Source organism: Lepus europaeus, chromosome 2 (assembly GCF_033115175.1).
Source record: "Lepus europaeus isolate LE1 chromosome 2, mLepTim1.pri, whole genome shotgun sequence".
Lineage (NCBI taxonomy): Eukaryota > Metazoa > Chordata > Mammalia > Lagomorpha > Leporidae > Lepus > Lepus europaeus.
This window is the reverse complement of record NC_084828.1, coordinates 140317422-140334188: the sequence shown is the minus strand read 5'-3', so window position 1 is coordinate 140334188 and position 16767 is coordinate 140317422. Positions and strand designations below refer to the sequence as shown.

Sequence of the window (16767 nt, the reverse complement as noted above, 5' to 3'; positions counted from 1 at the left end):
GCCCATTGGGTTGATATGACACTAAGGTTTACAGACATTGCATAATTAGACCAAGGGCCAAGGCGTAACCAGCAGGAAAGCAGGGTCTCAAACCTGGGCCCAACCTACTCCAGAGCACATGCTGCCCATCACTCTAGTTTCCATTGCCTAATGATCTTGGCCTTAAATCTGCTTCAGCTACTTAATTCTTATTTATATAAATGGTCTAGAATATACTTTATAGATTTTTTAAGGATTTATTTGTTTGCTTGTTTGAAAGAGAGAGATTTTCCATCTGCTGGGTCACTCCCCAGATACCCAGAACAGCCTAGCGCTGAGCCATGCCAAAGCCAAGAGCTTCATCCAGGTCTCCCACGTGGGCAGCAATGGCCCAAGCACTTGGTCTGCCCTTTGCTGCTTTCTCAGGCCATCTAGGGAGCTGGATTGGAAATGGAAGAGCCAGGACACGAACACAAACACGGCACCCATATGGGTGACTTAACCTGCTGTGCCACAGTACTGGCCCCTTAATGGCTTTTTTAAATAAATGCAAATCCAGGGGCTGGTGTTGTGGCATAGTGGGTAAAGCCACTGCCTGCAGCACCGGCATCCCATATGGGTGCCAGTTTGAGTCCCAGCTGCTCTACTTCTGATCCAGCTTCCTATAAATATAGCTGGGAAAGCAGAGGAAGATGACCCATATGCTTTGGTCCCTGCACTCATGTGGGAGTCCCAGAGGAACCTTCTGGCTCCTGGCTTTGAACTGTCCAACTTTGGCTGTTTGCGGCCATTTGGGGAATGAACTAGTAGATGGAAGATCCTTCTCGCTCTCTCTTTCTCTCTCTCGCTCTCTCTCTTTCTACCTCTGCCTCTGCCTCTCCTCCTCTGTAACTCTGAGTTTCAAATAAATAAATGTTTAAAAAAGGAAAAAAGACAAATCCAACCCCTTAATTTTTTTTTTTTAAAGATTTATTTATTTATTTGAAAGGCTGAGTTACAGAGAGGCAAAGAGAGAGGTCTTCCATCCACTGATTCACACCCCAAATGGCCACGGTAGTCAGAGCTGTGCCATCCAGAGCCAGAAGATTCTTCTGGCTCTTCCACATGGGTGCAGGGGTCCAAGGACTTGGGCCATCTTCTACTGCTTTTCCAGGCCATAGCAGAGAGCTAGATAGGAAGAGGAGCAGCCGGGACTTGAACCAGTGCCCATATGGGATGATGGTGCCGCAGGTGGCAGCTTGACCCACTATGTCACAGCACCAGCCCCTTTAATCTTTTTTAAATATTAACATGTCTTCACATCTTTAGTATAATAATTTTTGTTGCCATAGAGAATTGTTCTGTTTTCATTTGTTCTTCTTACTACCCTGGTAATGCATGGGACAGAGTGGGCAGGCAGTATATAGGAAGCAGTTACTATTAAACAACGTATTTACTGACTTTTCAGTGGTTATCTGTTGAGAGACTTGTCAGAATTAAAACTCAAACCAAACCCAGAAATTCTTTCCTTCACCATCAGCTTTTTATTTCTTCTGTACCGTCTTTTTGTTGGATTGTTGATTCAAGTCTGAAATAAAAGCTACCAGTGAATAATCAAAGTACTTTTCTGTTCTCTCCACCTACTATGCAGCCTTTTTAAAGTGAAGATTTCTGCCTAATCATTTTTATTGCACAGTCCTGGAGATTGTCAAGATTTTCAGGGGAAAATTGAAACAGTAACCTAAAAGTGAAAGCCATTTTGTGTACCAGTCTTAAGGGATTCAGTGTTGCCACTAGGTAGTGCTAGATACTACTTTTATTTTTGTGGTTGTGATTTTTAGGATACTCTTGCAGATAAGAGACATTTTTCTGATTAAAATATTTCTACAAACCTGAAAGCTTTGCCTTTCATTTTCTTTCAAGTCATAGTTTTTTTTTTTTAGTCATAATCATTACTATCATTTCATCAACTCAGTCCTTACTAGACAAATTATTCTTTTTTAATTACTAGACAAATTCTGTTGCTCTATCTAGTGTACATGTTTTTTAATTTTTTTTACTTTATCATCTGTAATTCAGTGTTTTTGTGCATGACATTTCACCATTTTTCCCTGCAGATGATCCTCATGTTCAGTATTCTGCAGTGAGCAGCTTTGTGTTTCTTCGTTTCTTTGCTGTAGCCGTAGTATCACCTCATACTTTTCATTTGCGACCTCATCATCCAGTAAGTGTGTGTTCTTTTCAAAGCTTTATTCCATTTTTATTTTTATTAAAATGAGGAAAAGATAAACCAATTTCACTTGACTGTTTTAAATTAAATTTACTTAAATTTACTCGGCAGTTTTCTTGGCCATTATATTTTGTTTTTAGAAGATATTATAGAAGAGTGACAGAATGTTGATCATTGTTGAAGCTCAGTGAGGAACATAAAGTGAATTCCTTGTATTTTCCTCTCCACTGTTGTGTTTGAAAATTTCCAAATTACAAGGGCTTTGTTTTCATTCATTACAGGTTTATTTTTATGTGTTTGTTTTTAATAGAACCTACTTTCCTGATTTATTGAAACAGTTTAATCTGTTTATTCTGTGAAATATTTTAACTCAGATTTAAAGAGGTTCATTTCTGAAAGGTGTAGCAACTTTGACTGGAACATAATTTGTTGACTATCTCTGTATTGCTACTTTTTATCCACCTGAGGTTATACTATAATCTTTTTGTTCTGAAGTTCTATTTAATTACCTTAAATCTGCACTGCAGAGATTTCCATGTTTATTTCTTAATATTTTAAAGTTCTTTTGTTATATTTCGTTTCCTTCTCATAGTGCATTTTTGCTGATTATTTAAACTTTCATGTCCCAAATATTTTATAATCTCACCTAATTGCTTTTATTGCTGATTTATTTAACAAAATAATAATCTCCCTTTATCTCTCTCTGTGAGATAAATTCTATTACAATCTCCATTTATAGGCAAGGAAATCACAGTACAGTAACTTTGCAACCTCACATAATTAGTAAATTATGGTTTGATCTTTCTGCTTTAACTGGGCCAGCCTGGGATTCTAAGGCAGTCTTCACAGTCCAAGTTTCACCCTTTTCCTTCTGAACTCATAGGTAGGCAGATGTTTCAGGTACTAGTCAGGTTTTAACACTATCCTTAGCACTGGAGATGCAGTGATGAGTAACCGCTACCCTGACCTTAGGAAATTCACCATCAAGAGGCATTACTCAAACTGTAATGTAGTATAAGGAAGACATGAGTTTTGGATTTAAATTTGGTTCTGAATGGCCACTGTCGAGATTCTTGACAGCTGCATGACGTTGGCCACTCATTTAACTTTGTGAACCTGAGTTAGAACCATATTGCAGTGGCAGCAGCATATCATTTCTTGCCAAAGGACAAATGGTCAGTATGTAGTGACAGCAGAGAGTGGGCCAGCATGCTTGTTCACAAGGACTCTTTTCTGTGACATTACTAAAGCTGTACAGAACTCAGGGAACAATGGAAGCTTGATAGCAGCATTCTGTACATAAACAGAACTCCTACTTCTGAACTTGTGACTCTGCCTTGAATGCAGACTTCCTGTAACAGATGGTGAAATAAAATCCTTCTGGCCACAAATTGTATTTTAGGTCACTGTTATTGATCTGCTCCAAAACTCTCATGTAATTTTAATGTTTGGGTTTTATCTACTTCTGTCTTTTTTAAGAACCTTTTTACTCTAATTGAGAACATAGGCAAATACATAAGCTACATAATCTAGAACTCCATACATAAATCTAAAGCTTGTACTTTATTGGTATCAAGTAAAGAGTAGGAACAGTTTATACTGTGGAAACTGAGAGCAGGGAATGACCCAGTAATCTGGGGTAATGACATTATCAAGACTAATATTGAAAGTTAAAAATAGTAGTTTCAGAAGAGAACTTATTAAAGGTTATTGGATTTCACATTTAGAAGTTCTTTTAATTTTGAGAAACCAGTTTTAGTAGAACAGAAGAAAATCAGATGGCAGAAGATTAAAGAATTAGTAGGTAAATGCAGGTTTACCTAGAAATATATCAAAAGTATATACTAGTATATACTTTATATATATATACTTTTATATATATACTTATATATATATAAATATATACTAGTATATACTTTATATACTATATAAAGTATAGTATAAGTATATATCATACTTATATATATAAGTATATATATATATATAAAGTATATATTAGTATATCAGCTAGTCCTGTTATTAAAAAGACATGGGAAAAATTTGAGTATGTACACATATGCACACATAGACATGAATTAGGGTTGTTTAATATTTATTTATTTGAAAATCAGAATTACAGAGAGGGAAAGTCAGAGGCTGAGAGAGAGATTCCATTCACTGGTTCATTTCCCAAATGGCCGCAACAGCCAGGGCTGGGCCAGGCTGAAGCCAGGAGTTTCTTCTTGGTCTCCCATGTGGGTGCAGGGGCCCAAGAACTTGGACCATTCTCTGCTGCTTTTCCAGGTGCATTGGCAGGGAACTGGATGGGAGGTGGAACAGCCGGGATTCAAACTGGCACCCATATGGGATGCCAGTGCTGCAGGCAGCAGCTTTGCCCCATTATACCACAGCGCTGACCCCATGAATGATTAAAAAAAAAAAAAAAAAAAGAATTTTAAAATAAGGTTATATTAATATTGATGCAGTAGACCACTCTTGAAAAGTTGCAAGGTAGGGAAACAAAAAAAGGACTGGATTATGCTTCTCATATATCCCTTTTCTCTCATTAATACCTCTTTTGAAGACATATCTAGGCAGACTTCTGTAACCCTTTAATCTGACTTGCATGACTCTGACATCGTGTAATTCACTGTTGTGACATTTCTCACATTTTATAATCATCTGTTTATAATCTGCATATGGACTGTGAATACCTTGAGAACAAGGCTAGACTTTTCAGGTTTATATACTCAAAGCACATGGCATCATTTCTAGGACAAACAGATGCTCAGTGTTTGATGAATGAAAGATGATACCTCAGGGAGGGAGCTCATTAATGAATGCTTTCCTAAATCAGAAAACCTATGTATGGAGAAGGAATCAGCAGTAAGGGTGAAATGAAAGAGAGAAGGGACCCATACTCTGGAGGATTTGGAAAGAGTGTCTTTAAAAGTAATGAGACTAGCTAACCTTGGGGAAAAAAGAGCAACTGCTCCAAAATGGACGGAACTGGAGGACCATCATGTTAAATGAAATATACCAGACACAGAAAGACAAGTACCGCCTGTTCTGTCTCAAAGGTGGAAGCTAACATATTCAGTCTGAACTCAGAATAGTAAGTAACTATAGGCCAGTAGGATGGGGTGAGATAGGAGTTTGAAGAAATAAGTTCCTAGTGTCACACAGCATAGTGGTGCTTCTGTCATTCACAATGACCTAGTAGATATTTTGTGAGCAAAAATAAGAAAGGAACTCCAACACGCCAGTCATAAAATAACGTCAATAAAGTAGAAATGTTGATCATCCTGAATTGATCACTTCACATCTTATACATGTAAATGTTGCATGGTAGCCATCAAACACCTATAATTATTCTTAACAGATTGTTTTGAAAAACACAAATGCTCCTTTGAAATATTTTGGTGAATCATATTTTGGTGACCTCTTATTGAGATGAAATCAAATAACAGCTGTTTCATGAGTCAACCAAATATACATTCAAAAAAAAAGTACCCCAAGGATGTGCACTGGATATCAGATAAAACTCCTGTTCATCTAGGAAAGGCAGGTTCATTTATGTAAATGAGTAATTACCCTGGTAGCAGGTAGTATTTTAGTATGGCTCAGATATTATTAATTCTCTGGTATACTATATATCTGAATGACAGGACTGTCAAGTAGTGCATGTTGGTGTAAACAATCCTTTCATATGCAGAAATTGTATAAAGCATGTTTTTCTCTCTTCTTCTAGTTCAAGAAATGGCCTAAAATACCATATTTAAAACCAAATTGTGGAGCAGGCATTTAGTCTAGCAGTGAAACACTGACAACCTCACTGGAGTGGTTATGTTCATTTCCTATCTCTAGCTTCCTGCCAGTGCAGACCATTGGAGACAGCAGCATTAGCTCAAGTATTTGGGTTCCTGCCACCTACCCATGTTAGCTGAAACACTTCAGATTCTGTTATTCTATAAAAGAAATAGAATTCTCTGCCTTTGAAGTTAACTCAATTCTTAAAGATGTATTAATGAATTGAATTTCACTAAGAATTCCACGGTCAAATTTTATTTTTAATTTTATTTGGGATACAGAGCGATGGTGACACAGAAAGAATAAGAGATTGAGAGATTATCCATCCACAGGTTCACTCCCCAAATGGCTGCAATGGCCAGGGCTGGCAGAGCCAAAACCAGGAGCCAGGAACAACATCCAGGTCTCCCATATGGGTGGCAGGGTCCCAGACACTTGGGCCATCATCTGCTGTCACAGGCACATTAGCAGGGAGCTTGATCAGAAGCATAGTAGTCGCTGGGACTTTGCTGGCTCTCAAATTGGGATGCCAGTGTCACAAAAAGTGGCTCAACCCGTTGTACCATATGCCAGACCCATAAAAGTTTTTGAATATGCTTTAGAAGTGGGTTGAGCACAGAAAATTTGAAAACTGCCATTTTAAGTTACAGTGTAGAAAAAAAGTAGATGCCTCTCACAATCCAAAGCTGCTATACTGTATGTAACATCTAAAACTGATTAAATTGTAGCTTTCCAAAATAACACATCAGTAAATATGATTACTTTGGGAGAGACTGTCAGTTATGTTTGGCTTTAAAAAAAGAAAAAAGATTTATTCATTAAAAGTCAGATACACAAAGAGAAATCTTCCATCTGTTGGTTTTACTCCTCAAATGGCCACAATAGCCAAGGCTAGGCCAGGCTGAAGCCAAGGTCTCCCACGTGGGTGACAGGGGCCCAAGTCCTTGGGCCATCTTTCACTGGTTTCCCAGGCAGAACAGCAGGGACTGGAATTGGTGCCCATGCAGGAGATTGGCACTGCAAGTGGCAGCTTAACCTGCTGCACCACCGCGGTGACCTCACGTGTGGCTTCTTAATTTCCTGATCCAGTGAGTTGTACTCAGCCTTAACTAGATTTTAACTGTGTTGGGGGTTTAAGTGAATATTTTGAGTGGTTGTTTGAGAGCAACATAATTCTGTTAACAGGAGTTTTGGTCTTTTTTACAATTCTTCAGGATGCACAGACAATTAGGACATTAACTCTCATCTCGAAAACCATTCAAACTTTGGGAAGCTGGGGCAGTCTGTCCAAAAGCAAGGTAAGTGTTTACATTTTTTATTTTTACACTTCTAAATATAAAAGTGGTCCCTTTATTCACCTCCTTAAAAATTTTTTTAAAATTTAAATTGCACTGATACCGTGTCTTTTTTTATTAAAAACAAAACAAAACTTATTTGAGAGGTAGAGTTACAGAGAGAGGGAGAGAGAGAAAAAGGTCTTCCATCCACTGGTACACTCCCCAAATGGCCACAATGGCCAGAGCTGGGCTGATCTGAAGCCAGGAGTTTCTTTGAGGTCTCTCATGCGGGTGCAGGGGCCCAAGGACTTTGGCCATCTTCTGCTTCTTTCCTGGGCCATAGCAGAGAGCTGGATTGGAAGAGGGGCAGTCAGGACTCTAACTGGCGCCAAAGATGGAGGCTTAGCCCACTGTACCACAGCGCCAGTCGCCTCCTTACATATTAAAAACAAAACTAAAAAAATAGATATATACAGGTGCAATAGCTGTCTTTTAGGTAGATATTGCATGTTAGCTAACTGTTAAGGAAGACAATTTCATTTAAACCAATATACCTGAGAGAGTGAGAGTCTATTAAGAAGTTGCAGAAGCAGTCTGTTTATCTGTCTATGCCAGTCATCTTAACAACTTTGAAAGAAGTCTTCAGCTCCAAGCCCTCTAACTCTTTGAAAATATGTATGTAAATCTTTGTAGGCCTTCATGATCACCTTAAAAGTACAGTCCATTCTTTTCTTAGTTCTGTGTTTAACGTACATAAATTCTGTTTTTTCTTAGTCAAGCTTCAAAGAGACGTTCATGTGCGAATTTTTCAAAATGTTTCAAGAAGAAGGATATATTATAGCGGTTAAAAAGGTATGATTGTTTTATGCTGGAAATACTAATTTTTTTTAATTGTCCTATAGCATTGGGGAAATAGATGTTGTATTATTTCAAGGAGTCGATTCCCAGTTTAAAAAAAGGTTTATAGGTATCAAAAAACCTGTTTTTCTTCCTTCTCTCATACAAACCTGTGGGTTTCTCAGCTACAAAAATGCCTGAACAAGTTTTAATGACAGCTACTATTTCCTTAGTAACACAAATCACAAATGTGTAGGAGTAAGGGTTCTCAACAAAGATACTACTGACATTTTGGACTGAATAATACTTGATTGTAATGGGTTGGCCTGTGTATTGTGGGTTGTTTGACAGCATCCCTAATCTCTGCCGATTAGATATCAGTAGTATGTCCCTAGTTTTGACAACCAAAGATACTTCCAGAAATTGCCAGATGTCCTCTGAAGGACCAACTTGCTTCTAATTGAGAACACCTGGTCTAGGGTAAAGGTTTAATATGGTATCTGATGTATAGCGAGCACTTACTTACACTGTAAAAAATGTGTGAATTATTGAACACTTAATGTATTACATAGATTTATAATAATCTAATGATTACTGTAGATCAAAATGTGCAAAAGTAGATAGTATATAATATCGTAACTTGAGGCTTACACAATATTAAAAAATTACTAAGAAGTTGAGAATGTTTTGAAACTCTTAATTAAGGAAATTTTTTATTTATTTGATACACAGTGAGAGAGGGTTTCCAACCACTGGTTTACTCCCCAAATGTCCTAGAGAGTTATTACTAGGCCTGGCTTAAACTGGGAGCCAGAACTCAATCTAGGTCTTCTACCAGGAACCCAGTCACTGGAGCCATTACTGCTACCTCCTGGGGTCTGCATCAACAGGAAACTGGAGTTAGGAGCCAGAGGCAGGTATCAAACCCAGGCACTCTGATATAGAACTGGGGCACCTTCACTGCTAGGCCAAATGACAACCCCAGGATCTTTCATTTCTTGAATCTTTAGTCGTGAGTCTTCTAAACAAAATACAACATTATTGTAAAACCCTGAATACGTGTACTGCAAAATAACTGCTTTTTACATTTAAATCAAGCTTGAAGAAAGTACTAATCTATCATGGTCCTAATTTAGTGAATAGCAAGGCCAGATTTTAAAGACTTCATTCTATTTCTGAGGCATGAAGAGCAACTGATTGCCAAGAGTATATTCTGTTTTTTAACTTGTTTTTCATACTGCTAACATTCTCATGAAGGCTTTGGAGGAGAAAGTCTTTGAAATGAGAAGGCAAAGAGAAAGCTGCCCTTTTTTACTTTTAGGACACTGTTGAAACATTTGTGGGACAGTGTAGGCAGACTTGTTGGCAAGATTATGACATATTGTCTTTTGTTTGTCATTGTTTTTCCATGTTTTATGACTTAGGCCAAGGTAGTATCTAATTTCTTTCTTCTCCCCTGGTACAATCAGAACGTATAGTGTTGATGATATCAGTGGAGAATGGCTTCTGACTTGCTGTTGAGTCACCCACTCACATCTAGTGAACTGTCATCACAGTGTGCCTCCTGGCTCAGATTTGGTTCTAAATTCCTAATGTGCCATAGAATATTCTGCTCTAATTTCCAGGTTTCCCATTGTGTTAAATGCAAATATTTCATATTCTGAAAAAAAAATATCAATCTGAGACACTTCTACTCCCAAGCATTTTAGGTAAGGGATACTCAGCTTGTATTATGAGTATTCCTTTATAATGAAGAAATTCATAAAATAATCAATGACAAATAAGATAAACTGAATTTTTTGTGATATACCTTACCACAAAGTGTAATATTTGCCCATTTCCCCCATTTAGTTCTTGGATGAAATTTCATCTACTGAAACTAAAGAATCCAGTGGTACAAGTGAGCCTGTGCATCTGAAAGAAGGGTAATTTCATGAAATCAGACATGAAAGTCATATTTCAGTATAGACATTAAGTAAGTACTAAGAACATGGGTCTTGGAGTGAGGAGATCTGGGCTTTTGTTGTGTGCTATAACTGCTTAAGTCAATTGGTCAGGTAAGTCACCCTCACTGTCTTCAGACTTTGTCAGAGGGGCATGACTCCCTGGCTGTACAGTTTCAGAGGTATTTCACAGTTACAGTGAGAGAGATTATGGGTAATATAGTACTTTGGAAAAATAAAAACACAGTAGTACTATTATTAGAAGTTAAGGATAGAAATTACTGATTTGTCTCTTTTGTGTTCTGTGTAGTGCAATTAAATGTTTTTAAGTAATTGAAGACTTTATTCCTTTAGTATGGCCAAAATAAATGCAAGAATCATAGATGACAAAGATGTTTTCATATCTGTAATATAATCTTATACAAGGAACAATTCTTTCTGTGGATTAAATAGTTTAAGCTTTGTAGCTAAATCTGTTCACATCTATTGTTTTGACAGTGAGATGTATAAAAGAGCTCAGGGAAGAACCCGGATTGGAAAAAAGAATTTCAAGAAACGGTGGTTCTGCTTAACAAGCAGAGAGCTCACCTACCACAAACAGCCAGGTAGTTGTGTTTATGCTTTATTGTGGGTTTGTTTTTTCCTGATTCTAACTGAAGATTTCTTTTTCACTTCTCAGTGTGATACAAGTGAATCTTTTGTAGTTTAGAGTTTCTTGGTGATATGTACATGCTAAGAATGAAATATTTAACAATGATACCATGTAAATTACTTTTTTTTCTTACATTAGTATTGCTAAAGATGATATTCCTTTAATGTGCTTTATTTCCCAAAAATCCCTGGTAAATTCCTATTGTTTTAATCAGTGTATAAGGAGCCAACAGTTAAACCCCTGGCCACGCCAGCACCCCAGGTTTTAGTCCTGGTTGGGGCGCCGGTTCTGTCCCGGTTGCTCCTCCTCCAGTCCAGCTCTCTGCTGTGGCCCGGGAAGGCAGTGGAGGATGGCCCAAGTGCTTGGGCCTTGTACCTGCATGGGAGACCAAGAGGAAGCACCTGGCTCTTGGCTTCAGATCGGCACAGCACGCCGACCATGGCTGCTATTTGGGGGGGTGAATCAACAGAAGGAAGACCTTTCTCTGTCTTTCTCTCTCTCTCACTGTCTAACTCTGCCTGTCAAAAATAAATAAATAAATAAACAAACAAACAAACCTCTTAGAACTTGGCAGTTTCTTTAACTCTCAATAAATGAAAATATTTCCATGGTTTTCTGGAAAGTATCCGCCAGAAATCCCCAATCATACCATAGACTGTGATCCCTGTACAGTTTGCTGTTGGCCAAGCCCATCTCAAGATGGAAAATTTAATAGTTTGCCCCTGAAGACTGGTGTCTTTACAGATGGGCTAAATGTTTGGGTTTAGAAAGCCTTCTTCCAACATTGCTATTTAAGAGTTACATAGAGGCAAAGTTTATTCCTTAGTGGTCTGATAAAATGCTTAAGTTTATTCATTTGGTTTAAAGCTTTATGTACAGAAGACCATTAGCTTCTCATATGATAGCAAGAAGAGTTTAGAATCTAGATTAGAAATCATGTAAATAGAATCCCTTCCAAAGTGATCAAGATCCACAGATGTTCACTAATCCAAAAAGGTCAGTTAAAGCCAAGAATCATTTTAAAAAAATCAACAAAAGAACTGATGCATATTCTATATATATTTATCAGTCTTTTGATAGAAAACCAAGTTTTTTCTTTGAACATGGAAGTATAGATTAGATTTCCTTTTTGTCTTGTATGAATGTATTCATAATGAGTCAGTTTTCAGGTTTCTCCAAAGTGAATATAGGATTTACATACTTGAAAAGTAATCCACGTATGAATCCCACTAGATTTGCAGGAGGGTGACTATAATCTGTCACATCTGTGTTGCTCCTACATAAATCACCTTTATTTATGTGGGTATGGGTTCCTTTTTTGAAGCTTTTCAAAGCCTTTGCTTGATTTTCAAATAAATAGTAAACCTCTTTCAGTAGAGGACACTTGTCACTTTACATAATATTTAAGTAATTATAATTACAACATGGAAAACTGGCATAAGTAGTTTCAGACTTCATAAGTAAAAACCAGAAGGGTGCTGGCTTAGTAATAGCCGAGCAACCACAAACATCTGGCACCTCATGCACACTGTTCTGTTTTGTTTTACAGTGGAAATGAAGAGTCTGCTGCTATAAATGTTGGAATGATAACACCAACATCATTTTTAAGCAGTAGAGAAGAAAAAAAACTTGTTTCATACTTTAGAAGCAGTTAAGCCAGGATAACTACATATGTCCAAATATATTAGCCATACATAAAAAACTAGATTCATTGTTACAGCATACAAATTTTCAGATAACTGAAGATCATTAGGCTATATATTTGCCTTTCCAGACTTTTTTAGGCTGAGCATATGTTGAATGTTTTAGAAATTATGTGTAACATAGGTACTATCTACATTTATATTAAAAATATCCATTTAAATAAAATATTTAAGGTCCGTTCTCTATTAATAAATGAGGCATTGTTTCTTCCTCATTTAAATCTTCTTCTACCGTAAACCAGTATTCTAAAATCTGTTGTTGTTTTTTTTTTTTTTTTTTTAGTCTCCTTTAAGAATTAGTTGATAGTGATGAACACTTTCCTTAAGAAAATTGCACACAGACTTGAAATTTTGCATATAATTTCATGGAGTTTGTAGTCCCAAAAATCCATGCACAATTCTCAAGAACCTCTGTACAGTGACTTAGAAGATAAATTCTATGGAATTTTTAGGCTACTGTATAAAATAGACAGACTAGAAGCTACACTGTTTTGTGTTAGATTGACATTGGAGAAATGAGACATAGGAGATTGAGATGATTTACAGAAGCCTACAGTTTTAAGCATCCATGCTTTTTGTTTTAACTTTTTTGATGGATTTTTCCAAAATGTATTACATGCTTCGCTGCCTTCTAAAAAAAGAGTTCACTGAACGTAAGTTAAGATTCTCTAGATGACTTGGGCTGTCGTTGGCATTATTAAGTGGTATCCTGATGTAGTAATGTTTTCAGGGCTGCTTAGCAGGTGAATGCAGCCGTTTACTCCAGCTGAATGCCTTGGACTGCTGTGCTTTTTGTGTGCCTGTGTTTGCTTTATACAGTTTTTCTCAATTTTACATGGTTAGGCTGTCACAATGAAATTTTTTGTCCTGTTGGTGAACCATGATATAGTATACTGCTCCCATCCCCATTACCCACCTCCATTTTTTACTGCCAACATACTGTGAAGATGCAGTTAAAATTGTGCATAAGATTAAAAGACTTTGAGTTGAACACTTCAGGTACTTTTCCCATGAGTAAAGCACAGGGGCTTTGCATTGTCTACTGGAGCAGATTTTTTTTGTCTTAATTTTAGGGATTTTTTTTCCAGTAGGTTGTTAAATTTTTTATGACTACTTAAATAATTGTTAATAAGCAATAGTAAGCAAATCAGCAGCAAATTAATTTGTGGCAAATAACTCACTCAGCTATCATAATTCCCTTGATAGTTTTATGGACCTGTGCGCTTATGATTACATATGTGTGTGTGTGTGTGTGTAAACTATAATGAAGCCATCTTTTACAAATAGAAATTCTCCTAGTTGTTTACTGGAATCAAACAAAATTATTAATATTCCAGCAGTTTCGTGCAGTTCATCTAGCCTTGTGTTTTGCATCCTCCATAGACGGAGTCACCAAATTCTTTTGCAGTGCATTTAACTTGAGCTCTTTTATATCCGTGCTTTTGCATATATTCCACCTAGAAATCCTTTTCTTTCCTTTTTCAGTTGTATAATTTATTGTTCTTTAAGCCTCAGATCAAGTATAAGCTCTTTTTGGAAGTCATTTTAAGCCTACTTTGGCTATTTCCTTGCTTTTGTTCTTTAGCCACATTAGCAGTAATATCTGTCACGCTGTGTGATCAGTACTTCTATCTCTTCTCTCATCTTTAAGATACTCGATAGTAATGACTACATTATTACTAGTGACATAAAGGCAATTAGTGAATGTTCTTCTAAGAACACCATGTCTTCTAGATATGGTTGAATTAAGGAACCACTGTTCCAGGTTGTTAGAATTTCTAAACACACTTATAGACTATTAGCAAATTCATTTTTGAAATTGTCTACTTTTGGAGATCTCTTATATGTATGTAGAACTTGTACAGCTTCCATGTTACCAAATGTTCTAGGTTGTATAGTCTATGGCAGTGTAAAAGAAACCTGAATGATGTTTTAAATGTAAATGATACATTTAGGTTGTACATATGTTCCCACAGTAACTAAACAAAACATATCACTGATTCAGTCCAGCTTATGTTCTTCATTTCTCAACTTTTATCAAGTATCAACTGTATACCAACCAGAAACTTGTTCTAGGCTTTGGAGAGATCAACAGTGATCAGAATGAACCAGAATCCCTGCCCTCTTGGATGTTGTAATTTGGAAGTAATGGGAAAAACGAAATCATATATGATGTTCCATGATTATAAATGAGATCAACAAAAAAATAAGCAGCAAAGGGGGATAGAAAATGATAGGCTCAGTGAGGGCTAGCCAGAGAAGACATCACTGAAAAAATGACATTTGAGCCAAGACCTAAAAATGGTGAGGGATTGAATGATGTCAACATTTGGGATGAGTATTGCACAAATAGCTAACAGCCAGAACAAGGGCCCTGAAATAGAAGCATTCCAGGGATGCTCAAGAGATAGGAGGAAGTACTTGTGGCTGGTAAGTATGAGAAAAGGGGTGGATCTTAGAAACTACGATCAAAAGGATCATAGAGCCACCAAGACCCAGAAAAGCAGGTGAAAGGCCCCAACCACCCAACCTCAGACCCAGGAAACAGCTCTGCAGACTTCACTACACAGATTGGCACCTGGAAGCCACAGTCACCTATGCAGTCCTCAGAGGCTTGTTGAGGCATATCAGTTCAGTGCAGTCCCCACACAGGCCTCCAGCAGAGACAGGAGCCCCACTGTACTAACAAACAGACTATACTACACTCACATGAGCCCACCAGAGTGATCCCACCCACAACATAGCCATCAAAACTGATGCAAACCCCACCACCACCTCTGCCTCCATACTAGTTGTGCCTCACTTAACACAGGCCTGGCCGAACAGCCCCACCCTCATAACATTACATGGAAACTGATGAGCACTCCATCCCGACAGCCATTCACAGCACCTCCAGAGCAACCAGTAAATACACCCTGCCTAAAAGAGCTGAATTCCTCTAGTGGTACAGTCCCACAACCCCTGAAGCTCTGTGAGAGACATCCTCACAACTTGCTAATGTAGATTACAGCTGAAGAAGTTACATGGATTACACTGAGACACCTATCTGGAACTAAATCCAACACAGAATAGATAACTCAACCAACATCCTAGGACCAAGAGAAAACTTTTTACAACAAAAGCTATCATATAAAATTGGTAAAGGCAACTAATCAGGCAGATGCACAAATACCAGTACAGACACACACAAAAAACATGAAAAAATCAGGTAATGTTACAACTCCAAAGAAACACAGTAACTAGCAACAGACCCTGAAGATTTGATGAACTGCTTGAAAATTCGAAATAATTATTTTAAGAAAACACAATGATAGAGAATTCAATCCTGTGAAAGTAGGAAGACTATTCATGACTTAAATGAAAAATTCAGCAAAGAGAATAGAGCCCATAAGAAACAAATCTTGGAGCTAAGAATTTAATAAATAAAATTTTAAAATGTGATTGAGAGACTCAGCAGCAGATTAGGATAAGCAAAACAAGAATTTTCTCAGATTGAAGACAGGTCTTTTGAAATAACTTAAGAAAAGAACAAAGATGACTTGCAGACTTATGGGATATAATTAAGTGAGCAAACATTCACATTATGGTTATTCCAGAAGAAAAGATGAGAAAAGATTTGGAAAACTTAGTGAAATGAGTGCTGAAAACTTTATAAATCTTGGAAAAGACATGGATATCCAGGTCAAAGGACTCCTAGTAGATTTGACCAAAAACAGTTTTCTCCAAGGCATATTATATTTATACTATCAGAAGTACCAAAGAGCCTTCTAAAGTAAGAATAAAGTGTCAAGTTAATAAAGCCATCCCCATTAGACTAACAGCAGAAGTGGGAACCTTACAGGTAAGAAAAGATAATATTACTAATCTTGAAATTTAAAAGTGTGCCAGCCAAGATAGCTGTTAACCCAGTAAAGGTATCCTTCAGAAATGAAAGAGAAATAAACTATTTCCAAGACAAGCAAAACCTGACAGAACTCATTACCAGCAGATCTGCCCTACAGGAAATGCTTAAGGGAATTCTGTGCTACAAGTAGAAAGACTGCAATTACCATAATGAAAACACACTGTCTTAATCAGCTTTTTGTTACAGTGACCTACATCAGGCAGGCTAACTTTATAAAGAAAAGAGGTTTATTTTGACTCATAATTGCAGAGGTGCACCATTTGATGGTGACCTTCCTATTGGTAGATTCCCAAGACAGCACAAAGCATCACATGATAAAGAGACATGGAGTACACATGTCTGTCTCTGTCAAGTGTCTGTTCTTATAAAGCCACCAGAGTTTAGTCCTTGGGACTCCACCCTAATGACCATGTCTAACAACTTCCCAAAGACCAAACTGTAACACACCATAGTTGGGTTAAGTTTCTATCCTCT

The 16767-nt window shown here is 37.3% G+C and overlaps 1 protein-coding gene across 2 annotated transcripts in view; it reads left to right on the top strand.

The window, feature by feature from the left end:
- The window catches only part of RASA2 (RAS p21 protein activator 2), a 138215-nt gene that overhangs the window by 95116 nt on the left and 26332 nt on the right, over positions 1-16767 (top strand). The window contains exons 15-19 of one of the 2 annotated variants that reach the window (XM_062213941.1): positions 2076-2182; positions 7192-7275; positions 8029-8106; positions 9943-10016; positions 10533-10639. In XM_062213941.1, coding sequence (XP_062069925.1) covers positions 2076-2182; positions 7192-7275; positions 8029-8106; positions 9943-10016; positions 10533-10639 — 450 coding nt within the window. Of the gene's footprint in view, positions 1-2075; positions 2183-7191; positions 7276-8028; positions 8107-9942; positions 10017-10532; positions 10643-16767 lie in introns of both variants that reach the window. The other variant, XM_062213934.1, reaches the window with a different exon arrangement.